Raw genomic sequence first — 18,027 nt, 5'->3', positions numbered from 1 at the left:
GCAGCTGTGCCAGGGGAGGGTCAGGTTGGATATTGGGAAAATTCCTTCACAGAAAGGGTTGTCCAGCCCTGGCACAGCTGCCCAGGGCAGGGGTGGAGTTTAAATTCTGAAGGGATTTCAAAGCCCTGTGGATGTGGCACTTGGGGACATGGTCAGTGGTGGCCCTGGCAGTGCTGGTTGGACTCGATGGTCTCAGAGGGCCAGACCAGACCCCACATTCTCAGGATGCTTCACACCGAGTTTTCACCTCACTCTCTGCAAACAACTCAGCTCCTCTCCCCACCTCAAGAAGTCCCATTGGCAGCCACCCCTGTCCCCAGAGCCCATGGGGGCCCTGCTCTGGTGCCTCACACTGCAGCCTCTGGCAGCTCAAACCCCGAGCTGGCCGCTCCTTCTTCTGTCCCACCGACGTGCTGCACTAAGAGGATCCAACAAGGGCAAGTAATGGGATAGTGGCTGTGATGTTCCCAGCCCAGCAAAGCTCATTATGTGCTCCAAAGGTCCCTCTCCGCAGGCAGAGGGCACAGGAATGCCCATTTTGGCACAGAGGGTGGGAATTGCCGCCAGCTCAGGGGCTGAGCGCTTTAAAATGATGCGCTGGGAGATGACCTGTAATTATCCTACTGCAATTAACCACGGCTTGGAAGGTGTACTGGGGAATTAGGGGGAAAGGAGGTAATTACAGAGGAGCCACAGGAGTGGGCTGGGAGCTGGAGAGGAGAAACTGTTCCATGAATTGATGGGAATCAACGTCCTAATGAAAAATCACAGCAGGTCACACCTCGGACCCTCCCGTCCCAAGGCATCCAAGCTTCACAGAGGATCCATGGTGTATCCCAAAGGGAAAACTGCACTGACAGGCTTCATTTACAGCCATATAAAAAATCCAAGTGATGGAGCATGTTTGTCAGCATTGCAGAGCATGGGGATGTTTTGGGAAGATTATTGGGCCCAGATCCCACTGGAGGCTGCAGTGGCTCCACAGAGCAGGTCAGGACGATGCATGTCCCACACAGCATCCCACAACTTGTGTCCATGTGGATTTAGGAACCAGCTGGGGTATGTACAGGGTTTATTCTGGTTTTGAAAGACTGTCAGGCCCTCTCTCTGCAGCTTCTTCCTCTGCAATTCAGACACTGGTTTGATCCAAATCCAGATCAAAGGATCCAGTTCAACCCAGGCAAGGATCACGTTTGCTCCTTGGGAGACAAGTGATGCCAAGGGTGGCAGCAGGAGAACATCCCCCAAGCCCAGCCCACCTCTGCCAGCAGCAGCCAAGTAAATTAATGTTATTAATTTGGGTTTGTACCCCCTAGAGCCAGACAGCACAGAATTCCACAGGGATGTTCACCAGAGGTGGGAGCAGCATCAAACAGGGCTCAGGGGGTATCTTTTCACCGTCTCTGCTGACTGAACTCAATCCTGAGCCCAAACAAACCCCAGAGCCCAGTGTGGAGCAGGGGCAGCACCAGCCCACGAGCTCCCTGGGGCTGCAGGGCTTGGGGGTGAGTAGCTCAGACAGGAGTATCCCAGCTCATCCCTCATTCCCATCATTAATCCCCCTGGCTCCCTGTTCCAAAGGTACAAACCATCCCAGCCACCGAGCAGGAGCAACACCTTGAAATCCAGCTTATAAAATTCTCAGAGTCGTTGCTAAATTTAGTTCCAGCTGAAGCTGCTCAGGGTTGTAAGACACAGACACAAATCCATGCCAGGCTGGCACAGGGACACAGGACACCGGGAAGAGGCTCCTTGAGGAACCTCTTCCAAAGGACAGGGCAGTGCCCAGCTGCAGGATGAAGGCACAGGAAAAGTGATTCCCCAACAAGCTGCAGGGCTGGGATGTCGAGGCCACGTGCACCTGAAGGTACAGCCTGGGTAGGTCCTGCCCTCCCAGAGCTCTCCCAGGACCAGCCCTCCGGTGAGCGGAGAAGAGGGACGGGCAGAGGATGTTGTGCCCACCCCCACATGCACCCATTCCACCAGGAGATAGGTTTTCTCCTTCACAGGAGGGGACAACGGAGGTGACACAACATGACCTGGATTTGCCCCAGGGCCAGAGCTGGATGAAATCCCAAAGTCCCAAAGGCTGCTCCGTTTCAGCATCATCACAGCGCAGTCAGGGCTGGAGAACAGTGGCCAAGGTGACAGGTCACCAGTGACCAGAGATAAGAGCAAGCTCCATCCATCTGCTGTCCCAGGTCCCAGGGAATCCCAGTGTTCCCTGCAGCCAGGTGGCAGGAGGGACAGAGGTGGTTTCTCCTCCTCTCCGTGGATGGACCAAGCTCTTGTGGCAGGTCCTAATCCAGCCCTGAACAGTGGAGCTGTAAATCACTGCCAAGACAAGGAGGCACAGCCAAGGTGGCAAAAAGAGCATGTTTTCATGGAAAAATATCATCAAGGTTCCTGCAAATTCCCACGGAGTAAGAGAAAAGGTGCCATCAAGACCCTGCTGGGGAGCAGGAGGTGAGAGACGGTGCCAACAGCTCCGTGGTCTGTTCCGTGCCCAGGAGCTGCTGCCACCAGGGGCACATTTAGCACCTTTCACTTATTTGTCACAGCAAATAGACCCAATTTCACGGCTTGTTGCAGGCTAATGGGAATGTCCTTAACAGCCTGGGGATTATTTATGCAGAGGAAAATGAACTGGAGGTCACCACTGTCCTGCTGAGGTGGTGGTGTCACACACCCGCGGGGATCTGCCTCCTTGTGCAGCCAACAGTCAAAATCAGATGTAAGGCACAAAGAGATGAGGTTAATTAGCTTGAAAGGGCAAATGATCACAGCAAGGCCTGCCAGACATCATAGAATCATGGAATGGTTTGGGTTGGAAGGGACCTTAAAGCACAGCTTATTCCACCCCTGCCATGCACAGGGACACCTTCCACTAGCCCAGGCTGCTCCAAGCTCCATCCAACCTGGCCTTGGACACTTCCAGGGATCCAGGGGCAGCCACAGCTTCTCTGGGCAACCTGTGCCAGGGCCTCACCACCCTCACAGGGAAGGATTTCTGCCCGGGGGTTGAACCACAGGAACGAAAACCTCTGGGACAGCCCCAGCAAGGCTGATCGTTTCACCACCTCCGATGCAACGCCGATGGATTCCGAGGGCAATCCCACCTGCCCCCAGCATCTAACAGTCCTGCAAATCTAACCTTTAGGGAGGAAAAACCCTACCAGGGAAGTGCCTGCTGCTGTGGAAGCAACATCTCCTGCTCCTCAACCTTGGGACAAGGAGCATTTCATTGCCCAGGAGTGACACGGGAGGAGGCGATGCCAGATGCGTTCAATCATCTCTTGTTCATCAGTGAATTATCCAGCAGCAGCATCGCTCCACTCATCAGGGACAGAGCGTGGTGCTGTGTCTGCTGCCTGGAGATAAGTGCTCCCTTCCTTCCTGGAGTCATCAAACCCTGGGACACAGCTGGCTGCTGCTGCTGCAGAACAGCCTCCCGAGGGAAGGGCGATTTCAGAGCCTCTGTTTAGATCTCAACACTCACACTGTGTCAGCCACAAAAATCAGAGAATCACAGAACCATGGAATGGTTTGGGTGGGAAGGGACCTTAAAGTTCATCCCATTCCACCTCCTGCCATGGGCAGGGACACCTTCCATTAGACCAGGTTGCTCCAAGTTTATCCAACCTGGCCTTGACAATTCCAGGGATGGGGCAGGAGCTGTTTGGTGAGAATCACAGAGCGTTTGTACCCAGAGAGGGTTAATTTGTCCTTCCTCCCCCCCAGAAATACTCTGAGCAGCAAGAGAAAGGGGAAATACAAGGATGGAGCCAGCCTGAATCCGATATCATCCCACACAGACAGTCAGATGGCAAGGAGACGTGGTTTGGAGCGCGGTCATCTGCTCCACAGCCATGGTCCCCACAGCCCAAGGCCAGGCTGCTGGTCACCACCAGGAGCACATCAACACAGACTGCTTAAATAACAGCAAATCTGTCCCAAATCCTTGGAGTGACCCTCAGCCAGCTCAGGAGCATCCAGGCTCTGAAGCCTGGATGTCTGAAGCACTTTCAGGGACACTGGGAACTGTTTCTCCCCGGGCAGCGCTGGTGGGGAGAGCTGGGCTGAGCCTCACCACGTCATGACACCCTAAAAAACCAAGGTGACCTTGCATAAAAACCTGTGAGGGCAGCAGGTGAAGCTTCAACACCAAAAATCATCCCACTTCATTTGCATCCAGGGAAAATGGGTACTACAGAAATGCAGAGACATGGAAAAATCCTTAGTGCCCCAACAAGGAGCAGGAAGACAACAGAGCAGAGGCTCCAGCCCACCTTGCTCAGTGCCAGTGTATCACTGTCAGATGCTCAGCCAGACCCCCAGCACTTGAACAAGGTGCTCCCAAAATCCCTGACTGTCCCATTCCAGGTGGTACCTTGTGCCCTAGAAGTGCCTGCTTCCCTTTGGCGACTGGGAGTTCCCTGAGAGTCACAGAATGTGCTGAGCTGGAAGGGACCCACAAGGACCATCCAGTCCAACTCCTGGCCCTGCACAGACACCCCAACAATCCCACCCTGTCCCTCAGAGCGCTGTCCAAACCCTCCTGGAGCTCTGGCAGCCTTGGGGCTGTGCCCACTGCCCTGGGGAGCCTGGGCAGTGCCCAACCAGCCTCTGGGGGAAGAAGCTTTGCCTGAGATCCAACCTGAGCCTGCCCCGACACAGCTCCAGCCATTCCCTGGATCCTGTCACTGGTCACAGGGAGCAGAAATCAGAGAATCAGAGATGTCCAAGATGAAGATGTCTGAGATAGAGACATCCAAGACAGAGAAGTCCAAGATGGAGACATCCACACTTCTCTGGAAGCTGGATCTGGTCTCCTGGTTGTCTCTCTGGGCATTTCGCCACCTTACCCTGTTATTTTGGGCCATGGGCCTAAACACCACAAACACACTGGTGTTCCCACCACGAGGCTGGCTCAGCACCACTGACCCAGCCAGAGCCCCCTGCCCAGGGCTTCCTTGGAGCCGAGCTCATCCCAAAGCAGGAGCTCATCCCAAAGCAGGAGCTCATCCCAAAGCACTGCAGCCGGACAGGGCTGGCACAGCAGCCAGGCCCCGCCTCCAGCGCCGTGTAATCCATCCCATGCAATAACGGCAGGATTAGTGGGAAGCAGTGGCAAATCCACTGCCTGGCTGTACTAAGAGCCCCTAATCCCGACCCCACGCAGCCTCCATGGAGTCCGGAGTCGCCGCGTGCTCGGCACAACAGCACATGTTCAGTGTGGCTCTGGGACACGGAACGAGCCAACGCCGCCCACGGGCTGTGACCGAGGTGATGCCAGCCTGGAGCTGTGGCAGGGAAAGGATCAGAGTCTGGTTTTTGCTGGGAAAACAACTAAGGAATTTGCTGGATACTCCGGAGTGCTGTGAGTACCGACCCCTCCACCCTCACTGAGCAGCACCCAGAGGCCTCTGCAGGCCGTGCCAGAGGGTGTGCAGGGACACCGAGTGTGACAAGGACATGCTGGGACCAGTACAGAAGATACACTGGGGGCTGAGACTGTGCTGGGCCCTCCTGCTGCAGCGTGGCCACCCCAGAGCTGTGCCCTTGCAGGGCTTCCCCACTCTCCTCTGGCCATGAGCACGTCTCAGGCTTGTCCTGCTGAAGCTCTCACTGCCTGCACAGCAGTGGGGCCTCTCCACTGCCACCTCTGCCAAAACTCCTCTTCCTGGGAAGCTCCCAGCACCGGCTTTTCCTCCACAGGGAGGTACCTCCAGGCAGCTGCTGCAGATTTTTCCCTCCTCTTCACTTGCCCAAACCCCCAAACCCAGCCCAGGAGCCGGGGACCCTCCCAGGGTCTGCAGAGCAGCTCCACCCCAAGGAGAGCGGCCGGGCTTCGCTTCCAGGCACCCGGAGCCCTGATCCCGGCGCTGGTGTGCCCGGAGAGCTCTGTCCTGCTGACAGCTCCCATGGTGACAGATTGAATGAGGCTCTCACTGGCCGCCTCCCTCATCCCCCGATGGAGCAGATTCCAGGCTGGAGGAGCATCTGTCCGAGCGCTCGGCGGCAGGAGCAGCTGGCACTGCCCGCGGGCACCTCCGGCCCCGGGATCTGGAGGGAACTGATCCTACCTCGGTTTCAGCCTTGTGTGAGGCCTCTGCAAACCTCCCCACAGTACAGGCAGCTGCAAGAGCAGCTCACCTGGCAGCAGCCCCCCTCGATCCTGCTCATCTCCCAGTGCCATAACTTCTTCCTGGGTAAATCCAGGGAAGAGCAGTGCTGCCATTCCAGTGCCTCCTCCTTCAACAGGCACTGGAGGAAGGAGCTGAAGTGAAGCATCAGCCCAGGGAAGAGGCGAACAGAGTCCTTGTGACACCAGGGGCAGCACCCCAGAGGGATTAACCCACCTCTCCGTGGCCCCATCTCGCCCTAAGGAGTCAACAAGCTCCAGGCAGGGATGAGGATCCCAGGAGGGAGGAATGGGCAGGGCTCACCTGGGTTGGTAATGCCCAGCTGGGCTGTCTCCTGGCTCAGCAGAGCTGCTGATCAACACGAGGCACTGCTGACAGTGCAATGCCCACGCTGAGCCCACCAACACACAGCCCTGCTGACCCAGCAGCCTGGGAAAACACTCCCAACTCTCCTCTGAAGCCACAATGGAAAAGTTATCACTCTCAGCCAAAAAAAACCAGGAGAGCAGAGCTGGGAGAGGCACCATCCAGTGCTGGGGACAAACCTGTCCTCCATCTTCTCACACGAGGTTCCAAGGGAGCCCCAGGACAGTCCCAAGTCTCCCAAGGGTGACACAAGGAGAAGGAGAAGGAGGAGGGGGAGGAAAGGTGAGAAGCCCCAAGGCACAGTGAGCAGCAGCAGCAGCCGAAAGCCCCGTCCAGCACAGAGGCCCCACGGACACACACGAGGCCTGAGCACCCAGAGCCTGCAATGACCCAGCTGGGAGGACTCAGCAACCACGGGGAATGAGGAGGAGGAGGAGGGGAGCGGGAGGAAGGCACTGCCTGTCTGAACAGATCCGATCAGAGATACTCACACACCTCTAAATTCAAAAAGCAATCCAGGATGCTCCAGGGAAAGGCACAACAGCTCCAAGAGCAGGGACTGGGCTCGTTTCTGTGTCCCTACTGCCCTGGTCCCACCCAGGCAGGGACAGACCCCGGGGTGACACTTGTCACCCTCCCCCCATCCCCCCAGTAGCAGCAAAGCACCCACCAGTTATTCCCTGGTCAGCGCAGCACATCCACGGCAGGAACACGCAGGACACACGGAGCCCTCGCTCCAGCACTCTCATCCGAGGGGGATTAGGGCTGGGACAGGGATTTAATCCCAGGGCCGGGGCTTTTCTGGGTCGGTGACATGGTTTGCAACGCGCTGATTAGTGCACGTGTCGTTAGCGCAGCCCGGATAATTAACACAGGCTGTGCCAGGCGGGACCAGCTCCTCCCGCGCCATCCCCTGCACCGGGCACAGGGGGACAAGCCCGGCCCCCTGCGCGGGGCAGCTCCGATTCTGGGCAGCACAGCAGCTGCCCGAGGGTGGCTGGGGGCAATCCCTGCCCTAAAGAGGCAAATCCAGGGGTGAAGGATGGAGTTTGCTCCCCGCAGTGCTGGAATTAACCCCTGGTTATAAGGATGCACAGGGTGGAGAGCTCCTCCAGCCCACTGGCTGTCCTAGGGTGAGCTGGGAGCAGCCCAGCAGGATGCTGCTCCCTCCCTGGAGCGCTGTGGGGGTGGAGGAGATCGGGTCCATCGTCCTGCCTGTGCCACGATGGGTTTGGGGACCCCGAGGGACAGCATCACATTCCATCCATGCCGGGAACCAGCTCTGCACCAGGACACAGCCACGTGTGCATCACCCCGGTCCCACGGTCACCCCAGGCAGGAGATCCCAGACCCGCTTCCTCCCAGCTTTAAGCAGTTTTCCAAAGCAGACATGGACACACACGGGGCTTATACACCATCAGAACTCACACACCAGGCTGGAGGCTGTGCTGGGAACCTGAGGCAGCTCAGAGCAGGTGCTCAGCATTGTCTGGTTTGATACAGAAACAATTTGGGGAGTACGGGTTAATCACAGCAGCATTCCCAGTGGCAGAGGGGGCTCAGTGCTCCACAGAACAGCAGAGAAGATGGGACACAAGGAGGCAGAGGAGCAGCTCTGAGGAGCACATCTTGTGCACAGGCAGCTCCGGCACAGACACTCCAAATAAACCAACTCCACAGGGCAGATGCCACTCAAAGTCTCCAGGAGCCCAGCCTGGCTGCAGGGAGAGGTTGGCAGCTCCTTGGAGCACTGGCACGTGGCACAGGACCACCCATAACTGCTGCTGAGCCAGAGCACAGCCCTGGAGGGATCCACAGGGAGAAATCCTGCTAGGGCTGGAGGATGCAGCCTCTGGGATGCTGCTGGATGACCCAGAGAGGCTTAAACCCACAGCCCAGGGCCCTTCCCCAGAGGAGGAGCAGCACATGCTGTTCTCTGTTTCACTCTGGTTCCAGCCCTGTGTTTCACACACTCAAAAGCCCTCTCAGCAGGTTTGGAGGCTGAAGGGTGCTCTGTGCTGGTGTCTCAGGTGCTGGTGCTCCAGACAGGTTCATTCCCACGGGAAAGGAGAACCTGGGAGGGGGATCAGTCTGCCTCAAAGGGGTGCTGGCATCCCAGGCAGGACAGACTGGGGTGGCCACCAGTGCCTCCCAAGGGCAGGTGAGTCCTTCATATCCCAGGAGTGCTTGCTCCAGGCAGCCCCAGGGCCTCTCCTCCCCAAATCCTGACAGAGCAGCACCTCCCACCCAGCACAGCACCCCTGCCCCGGCCACCTCTCACCCCTCCTGGTCTGGGCCTGGCAGTGCCTTCCTCTACCTCTGCTCCTCCAAAACCTCAAGGAAAACACTAACCCAGGGATGACACAGGCAAGCCCAAGCATTCTGCTCTCCATGCTCACATTCCTCGAGGAAGCACAAACCCAGCCAGCAGCAGAGCACAGCAGTCACACACTCGCAGTTCAGCCGCCTCCAAGCTCCGCCGTAGCTTCCCCGTTCCCATTAAAAACCTATTTCCAGCACCACCCACAGCCCTGTGAGCTCTTCCCAACGCCCAAACTGGCTTCCTCAGTGCATCCACACATCCCTCCTGCCTGCTGCTGAATTATGAGGGAGCTTTCCCTGCTCCTTGGACAAGTGTACTCAACTCAGCACCGCGCTCCGGCTCTGGCTCTGGGCCTCTCATTATCCCGGTAATTTGTTGCTTCTTATTTTCATACACACCCCACTCCTCCCCCGTGGCACATCGTTACTTGTCTTTCCATGTCTGCTCCCAGCCCTGCTGACACGGGGCTCCTTGGTCCCGGGGAGCCTGGACTGTTCCCAGTGAGATTCCAAGCAGGGATGGGAGCAGAGCCAGCGGGCGGCTCGTGGAGCCGCAAATTTCAGCCCTGCAAGAGCGGGTCTGAAATGCTCACCTGGAACACGAGGGTCCGGCACGTCCCGCTCTGCCTCTGCCCAAACCGTCCTCCATCCTCCCAGCATCGCCTGCCCAGGGGATGCTCCCAAGCTCCATAAGGAGAAGCACCAGGAGCCGGCTGTGGTAGCTCCCAGAGCACACAGAGGGGTCACCTTCGCAGCAGAGCTCTTGCATTTCCAGATATATTTATTTATTTCCTCCTGCTCGCTGCGTTCCCCGCGGCTCCGGGACATTTACATAATCGGATCAGAGGCGGCTGGACGGAAACTGCACATGCTGGCCCCGGAGCACCCATCCCTCCTTCCCAGGAGCACCTATCCCTTCCCTGGAGCACCTATTCCTTCCCAGGAGCATCCATTCCTTCCCAGGAGCATCCATTCCTTCCCAGGAGCATCCATTCCTTCCCCAGGAGCATCCATTCCTTCCCAGGAGCATCCATTCCTTCCCCAGGAGCACTCATTTCTTCACCAGAGCACCCGCCCTTTCCTCCCTGAGCACCCATCCCTTCTCTGGAGCATGCATCTCTTCCCAGGAGCATCCATCTCTTCCCAGGAGTACTCACCCCTTCTCCAGAACATCCATCTCTTCTCCAGAGCACCCGTACCTTCACCAGAGCACCTATCCCTTCCTTGGAGTGCCTAATCCCTTCCTGGGAGCACTTATTCTTTCTTCTCCAGAGCACCCATTCCATATTCCCTGGAGCATCCATCCCTTCCCTGGAGCACCTACCCCTTCCCCAGTGCATTCATCCTTTCCCCCAGGCACCCACCCCTTCAGCAGAGCACCCATCTCTTCCCCAGCACATCCATCCCTTCCCAGGAGCACCCATCCCTTCTCCAGAGAACCCATCCCTTCTGCTCACAGCCTCAGCACCAAACCTCATGGATCCCCATCCACTTCCACGAGATGGATCCATGAGGTTTGGGGCTGCAGCCGGGGCAGAGCGAGGACACGGAGCATCCATGTGCCAGCACCAGCTGCTGGCTGGGATCTCTCTGGGGAAAACCTGGTGAGCAAGGACAGTTTAATTGCTCCTGGAAGGAACTACTGGCCTGCCAAAAGCACCCTGTGCTCCCATGGGATACGTGCTCCTTAGAAGCCTGGGGGGATGGAGCTGGGCAGGAGCACAGGGGATTTTCACCAGGCTCTCCATGTGCTTTCCTGGAGCCAAGTTTCATGTTCAATGCAGAAGATTTCGGGACCTTTGCATTGCACAGAGCTCCCCCCACCCCACGAGGTACTCCCTGGTAGCTCCAGAAGGCACCAACCCACGCTAAAAGGATAAATCAAGGCACAGAACGGGATCCATGGAAAAGGTGACAGTGTGGCTGGGAGCCCCAGCCCACCCTGATGGGGGGTCAGGCTGGTCCCACCCCCTGTCCTGCTCGCCCCCCTCCTGCCTCTCTAATCCACCCCACAAAAGCATTGCTGCTTCCTGGGGGTCTGTGTCCCCCTGCCCACAGCTCCAGCACCTCCTCCCAAAACAACAGAGAGTTGGGAGAGCCACAACCACCCCCTGGAGCTGCCACTGCTCCTTCCAGTCTTGCTCCTTCCACAGCTCAGCCTTTCCCTCGGGCACCTCCTCAGGACGCCCAGCCATGAGCTGAACTACCAAAGGATGCTGTTGGAAATGGATCCATGTGAGAACATGCCCTGCCACCCCCCAGCCCCTCTTACCTGCTTGGAATTTTGGACAACCCACGTTTCTGCTGTTTCTCTGGTGTTTCCCACCCTCCAGAAAAGCCTCCTCCAAGTATTTATCACGTCGCAACCACCACAACCTCCTCCTCTTCCTCCTCCTCCTCTCTGGGCTGGACACAGCAAATCTTGCTCTGCTCATCCCTTCCCAAAGGCTGCCGGAGAAATCCTCTCCCCAACAATTCCCTGCCCACGTTCCATCGCAGTTCTGCCTCCTGACAGCGCCAAGGGTCTGTCGGCACCTCCCACCACTCTGCCAACCCCAAAAACTTCCACAAACTCTCCGACTGTGGGACCCTCAAACTGCTCCGAAACACAAGACACTGCCTCAGGAAGCCCTTTGCTCCCACAGCTACAAAATCCTGCAAATGGGAATGGGGAGGATGCTGAAACCACGGGGCTCCAAGTGCCCTCCAGTTCCCACTGGGGATTACTGTTATTTTTTAAAGCCCATATCAAACACCACCCGACCTCCTTCTGCTCAGGGCTGGGACAGCACAGCCACAGCACTGCTCCATTCACAATTCCCTGAGCTCTGCCTTCATACATTATTCCAAGTCTGTGAAGCTTTGGGATTGGTTTTTATTCATTCCTTTGAATATTTTATTCAGTTTTGCAGTCTCCCAGAGCTCCCCAGGGAAAACCAGGCTACCCAGGAAGGGCTGTGTCACTGCAATGGAGGCAGGTCCACACCCCAAACACAGGCTGTCTCCAAAACCCATGCAGAAAGCACCGTGAGGCTGCACAGGGCAGGGAGCAGAGGCAGTGCCAGAACACGCTTCCCAACCTCCAACAACCCGGCTGGGAGAGCACAGCTGGCACGAGACCCCGAGGGGGTTAAATCCTGTGGCCGTGTGGAACACGAGCAGCTTCATGGAAGCAATGAGGATGTGAGTGATGTGGGATGTGGGTCTCAATCTGCAGCAGGCAACAATTGCTGAGCCAGTCCAAAATCCCCCCCCCAGAACAGCAGAAAGTCCCTCAGCATTCCCAACCTCTGCACTTCCCAGCTTTACATCCAAAATGACCTATTTGGAGCAGCCCCCCCAGAGAGCACGGTGTAAGGATCCAGCAGACCTGTGTTTCCTGGGGGGTGCTCCATGTGTCCGTGCCCGCTTCCCAGCTGCACCTTCCCAACTTCCCATCCCCGAGCCGGCACCGAGCCCCGGCCGTGCCCGAGCCCCGCGGTAACACAAAGCGACCCACAGAACAGAAACGTGGGGAGAAACAGGGATGGAGGAGGGGAGAAGGAGGGGAGGAGGAGGAGAGCACTCACGTTGATCATAGCATTGGAGGTGATGCGGAAGAGCGTGGCGCGCTCGTTCACCGCCTTGATCTTCTCGCCGCTCTCGGCCGGCAGGCGCAGGTTCTCCAGCTCGCTGAGCGAGCGCTGCAGGGCCGCGCCGTGCTTGGCGATCAGGTCATTGCAGGTGCTCAGGTCCTCCAGTTTACTCGACAGAGTCTTCAGGGGGCCGTGCAGCTCGCTCTTGTCTGACTGCGAGGCGGGCTCCTCGTCACCCGAGTCATCTGCGAAGGGAGGGATGGGGAGAAAATAGTTTCCATGGTTACCCCTGGACCGAGCTAACCCGTCATCGACACGGGCAGGGACCTCCTGCCTCCTCCCAGGGACCTCCTGCCTCCTCCCAGGGACCTCCTGTCTCCTCCCAGGGACCTCCTGCCTCCTCCTCCTCCCCTGCAGCTCTGCCGGGGCCGGGGCCACCACAGCCCCCTGGAGCAGAGCTGGTGTGGGGGAGCAATGTGGGACATTACACAGGGGCCCAGGAGGCATCAGTGGGGTCCTGTGGCCGCCACCGGGATCTGGATCAGGTTTGAGTGACGGGGGTGGCACGTGCTGGTGCCACCACACACCAAAACTCCCTTTTCCGTGCACACCAGAGTGGATCTGCCCTGCACTGGGAGCAAACCCCACGAGGGCTCTGCAAGCTCTGCTCTGGGCAGGGTAAAGAGTTTCACCCAAGGGAAAGATCACAAAGACACCAAGGAGAGTTACAGCTGTTACCCAAAACCACCACCACGTCCTCAGAGGGCAGAAAACTCCACAATCAGCATCTCAGCTACAGCACAAATGGTTATTCCTGCAACTCCAGAACACTGGGGTGACTTAAAACCAGGAAACCAACCCAAACCCACACAGTGGGTGGAACACGGCACTTCTGATCACTCCAGTGCTCCCCCGGGCACGCAGAACCACCCAGAGCAAACACAGAGAGTGAGAGTGGAGCAGGTGCTGCACAGGGTCTGTGCCCACCCTTATGCTCAAAGTTTAGCCAAGGGTTCTCCAGGCGCTCCCAAAACCCACTAAGGCGGCGGAGAGGGGAGCAGCCCCTTCCTGTCCCCTCCCTCCATCATCTGTGTCTGGATTTTGGAGAGAAAGGAACAGCAAAACATGGCTGGACCTTCTCTGCCAGGTCTGGGGGTGCCAGGGGGGTGAGGACATTCCCTGAGTCAGCCAGGCACGGAGCTCAGGAATGGCTCCCGTTTACAGGAGGGGCAGCACATCCCCTGTCTGGGCTACAAGGAAAGGAGGAAACCCGTGATTCTCTGGCAGGTGGGTGTTTGGTTTCTATTCCTGACTCATTGATAAGAGCTTTGGAAATGCTGTGGATACTGAGAGGGATGTTCAGCCATCACTCAGGCTGAATCACAGCCAAGGAAAGGAGAGGAAGAGATCCTTCCATTCCTGTGTTCTGAAGGCAAGAGCTGGAGTGATCTGAATAATGTAACCTGGAGAGGAAGCAGGAGCAGAGCTGCACCAGGGCTCATGGTATCAGGACAGATGTGATGGGACAGGGAGGCCCAGCCCAGGGACAAGGCTGATCCTCCACAGCAGGATCGACCCCGCTGCCCAAGGACAACGGGAGAAGAAAACTGCCCAGAGAAGCTGTGGCTGCCCCATCCCTGGAAGTGTCCAAGGTCAGGCTGGACAGGGCTTGGAGCAACCTGGGACAGTGGGAGGTGTACCTGCTCATGGCAAGAGGTGGAACAAGATGAGCTTTAAGGTCCTTTCCAGCCCAAACCACTCTGGGATTCTGGGATTCTACGAAAAACAGAGGAAACAGAGCACGGAGCAAACCATGAGCAGCTCATGAAGCACCAGGGCAGCATTTCCCAATGTCACCATTTGGTCCATCTGCAATCCAGCCCGGAGCATCCACAGCTCAGAGCTCTGACAAGCACGAGAAGCAGCTGTTGGAGCCAGGAGAGAAAGCGGCCACCAAGGACAAAGGACAATCAGAGCACCCAGGGGAAGCAGCCAAGAGCTTCCCGAGGAAGGTGAGCTGCCAGCTGAGGTGTTGGGAGCAGGACCAGCTCCCACCGACAGCCTGGGGAGCTGCTGAGCTTGGACAGGGGGAATGGCCCCGCTCCCAGGGACAGGACCAGCGTTTTGGGAACGGCACCAGGGAAGTGTCCAGCACAGGTGAAGTGATAGGCAGGGGAAGAGGAATGGGAACAGGCAGAATTCAAAGGGCTCCATCCCAGGAGGGTGCACAGAGGCCCCACAGCCATGGCACAGGCTCACACCACAGGAACCTTGTACAGGCCAACTCCAAAAGATCTGGCAAGAAAATCAAAGCCACATTTCCACCAGTAGAGACAGTAACCAAAACCTCCCCAAGATTCACTTTCTGCTTCAAACGTTCCAAGTATTCCCACGGTGCCTTTCATCCCGGGGCACACAAAGGCACTGGGTCCCTGGACACGTGTACACATTCCCTGGGCTTTGAATACTGTCTTTGTACCTGTCCTGAGCTGGTGCATCCAAGGACACCACACCCTGCAGAGCCTCCTCACTGGGAGAGGGACACAGGGCTGTTCCTGCTGCTCCAAGCTGTGTCCCGGGGGCTTTCCAGGGCAGTCCCAGGCAGAGGTTCACAGAATCATAGAATCATAGAATCACAGAATCACAGAATCAGCTGGGTTGGAAGGGACCTCCGAGATCATCCAGTCCAACCCTTGATCCAACCCCGCCGTGGTTCCCAGCCCATGGCACTGATGCCACATCCAGTCTGTCCTTAAACACCTCCAGGGATGGAGAATCCACCCCTTCCCTGGGCAGCCCATTCCAATGCCTGATTACCCTGTCTGGAAAGAAATTCTTTCTAATATTCAACCTAAACCTCCCCTGGCACAGCTTTAGACCCAGCCCTCTTGTCTTGCTGATGGTTGCCTGGAAAAAGAGCCCAACCCCCCCTGGCTCCCCCCTCCTGTCAGGGAGTTGCAGAGAGTGAGGAGGTCTCCCCTGAGCCTCCTCTTCTCCAGGCTGAGCCCCCCCAGCTCCCTCAGCCTCTCCTCATAGGACTTGTGCTCAAGTCCCTTCCCCAGCCTTGTTGCCCTTCTCTGGCCCTGCTCCAGGACCTCAATGTCCTTCCTGAGCTGAGGGCCCAGAACTGGACACAGCACTCCAGGGGTGGCCTCACCAGCGCTGAGTCCAGGGGCAGACTCACTTCCCTGCTCCTGCTGCCACCCTGTTCCTGAGCCAGGCCAGGATCCATTGGCCTTCTTGGCCACCTGGGCACACTCTGGCTCATGTTCAGCTTCCTGTCAATCCAAACTCCCAGTTCCCTTCCTGCCTGGATGCTCTCCAGCCACTCTGTCCCCAGCCTATAGCACTGTATGGGGTTGTTGGGGCCAACCCAGCACAGAATATGATGAGTTGGAAGGGACTCACAAGGATCATCCAACCCCTGGCCCTGCACAGGCCCAGCCCCAAGAGTCACCCCCTGTGCCCCAGAGGATCAGCCAAACCCTCCTGCAGCTCTGGCAGCCTTGGGGCTGTGCCCACTGCCCTGGGGAGCCTGGGCAGTGCCCAACCAGCCTCTGGGGGAAGAACCTTTTCCTCTGGCCTTACACAAAATGCCTCCCCAAAGTCCTGGCTCCTGTGGGCTCTTGGTGCTCTGTACTTTCTGGAGCAAAGCCTGGATCACTTTGCCCAGGTGCAATCCATGACCAGGGATTTTTCACAGAATCATGGAATGTCCTGAGCTGGAAGGGACCCACAAGGATCATCCAGTCCAACTCCTGGCCCTGCACAGACACCCCAAAAATCCCATCCTGTCCCTCAGAGCGTTGTCCAAACCCTCCTGGAGCTCTGGCAGCCTTGGGGCTGTGCCCACTGCCCTGGGGAGCCTGGGCAGTGCCCATCATTAAAACACTCTGACACAGGGATGGCACAGCACGGGCGTGGATGGGCTCCCTCCCTTGCCAGGACATTATTTCCTGCCCATTGATCGAGGCTGTGGGAACAAGCCCTGCCCGAGTGCTCAGCTTGAGGCAGGAACACAGTGTGTCCCAATTTTTTATCACTGTGCAGAATTATATAAACGCCTCAAAGCCCAGGAAAAGGGGGAAAGGAACCTGGGTCAGCCCCCGGCAGCCACGACGCTGCTCGTTCCAGTTGAGTGGGCTGAGCTGAACATCCCCACGAGCTCCTGCTGCCCCAAAGCCACTGCTGTGGCCGTGTCAGGATCCTGGCAGGGTGGGCAGCAGGATCCCACCTTCCTCCTCCTGCCTGGGCAATTGGAATCATAGAATCATGGAGTGGTTTGGGCTGGAAGGGACATTAAAGCTCATCCCATTCCACCCCCTGCCATGGGCAGGGACACTTTCCACCAGACCAGGTTGCTCCAAGCCCCATCCAACCTGGCCTTGGACACTTCCAGGGTGTGGAGGAATGGGGTGTCAGCCCCTTGCTGAGGGTGCAGGAGATCCCCAGAACAGGCTCTTCCTCCATACCAACAGCCCCTGTGCCCAGGACCAATTCATAATATAAATAAATATACTTATATAAAAATATCTATAAAATATCTCAAGTAACATGATTTGCTGCAATTATCTCAAATCAAAGCACAGGAAGAAGGAAATTCAATGTCACAGCTACAGTCAAATCAGCAGAAATGATCCCACAGAGCACCCAAAGCTCCTCCTGCCATCCCCCCAAGGTGGAGCACCGACACCAGCTCAGAAGATGAGTTTCCATAATTTTCCTGGGAGCTCGAGGGAAAACTGGCCAAATCCCAAATCCATAGAAACACAAACCCTTCTGTCTCCTCCAGCAGCAGCCTCTCAGCTCTGCATCATTTGGGTCCAGCAGCCCTGCTCCCACCACAGCACCTCCACCAGCTCTCCACCAGGACAACCAGTGCAACAGGAACATTCCTGCTGGTCCCTGTGACACAGCACAGGACAAGCCTGTCTGGGGGCTGACATCCCTTCCTTCCCCATCTGGTGGTGGATGGTCCCCAGGAAAGCTGCTCTGCATCACGTGAGGGTCAGAAAAGACCTCCAAGATCATCCTTTGACCAACCTTTGCACATGGCACACCGAGTCCTGCAGTTACAGCTGAAGATTATCCATGGAGGGCTGGAGGAGAGAGCAGCAGAAATATTTATCCTTATTGCTCAGGATGAGGGATTCACTCATCCAGAAAGGTGGAAGAGCCACAAGCCTCTGCCTGGAGGTCTTCGCTTGGAGCCCGGCCAAACGCCTCAGCGCTGGGGATCCTGACCTTATTCCAGCCTTTGTATCAGCTCAGCCAGGGAAAAAATTATTTGGCTTTGCTAAGGCTGGGAAAACACCCTGAAGGTCAGGAAATACCCACACAGAGAAAGGGAGAGAGAGTCTGTCCAGGGCTCCTCATTCGAGGACAGACCACAGAGGATTTGCAGGAGCAAAACTGCAACGGGCCCAGCAAAGGCACAGTACTGGGACTTCAACCCAAATGGGGCTTCCTAAGCACCTCATTCAAGATCACAAAACCTCTTGGAAGCTGGAAAAATACATACTCCTAAATACTTGGGAGCCAGGGAGTGGGGAAACACAACTCCCAGAGGGCAATGGTGAGGGACACCCAGCAGACTCTGCTGGAACATCTTCCAGTGA

At 57.1% G+C, this 18,027-nt stretch overlaps 1 protein-coding gene across 1 annotated transcript in view; it reads right to left on the bottom strand.

Moving 5' to 3' along the window:
* Positions 1–12,720, bottom strand: part of LOC108508876 (oxysterol-binding protein 2-like) — a 32,448-nt gene extending 19,728 nt beyond the window's left edge. Inside the window, exons 1-2 of the mRNA XM_017838019.1 lie at positions 12,714–12,720; positions 12,404–12,654 (exon numbers count right to left, since the gene is read on the bottom strand). Of these exons, the coding sequence (XP_017693508.1) occupies positions 12,404–12,654; positions 12,714–12,720 (258 nt within the window). The remainder of the gene's footprint in view (positions 1–12,403; positions 12,655–12,713) is intronic.
* Between the last annotated feature and the right edge of the window lie 5,307 nt (positions 12,721–18,027).

The sequence above is a fragment of the Lepidothrix coronata genome, unplaced genomic scaffold (assembly GCF_001604755.1).
Source record: "Lepidothrix coronata isolate B3197 unplaced genomic scaffold, Lepidothrix_coronata-1.0 Scaffold320, whole genome shotgun sequence".
Taxonomy (NCBI): Eukaryota; Metazoa; Chordata; class Aves; order Passeriformes; family Pipridae; genus Lepidothrix; species Lepidothrix coronata.
Note: the sequence above shows the minus strand (reverse complement) of the source record. Positions and strands in the feature narration are given on the sequence as shown.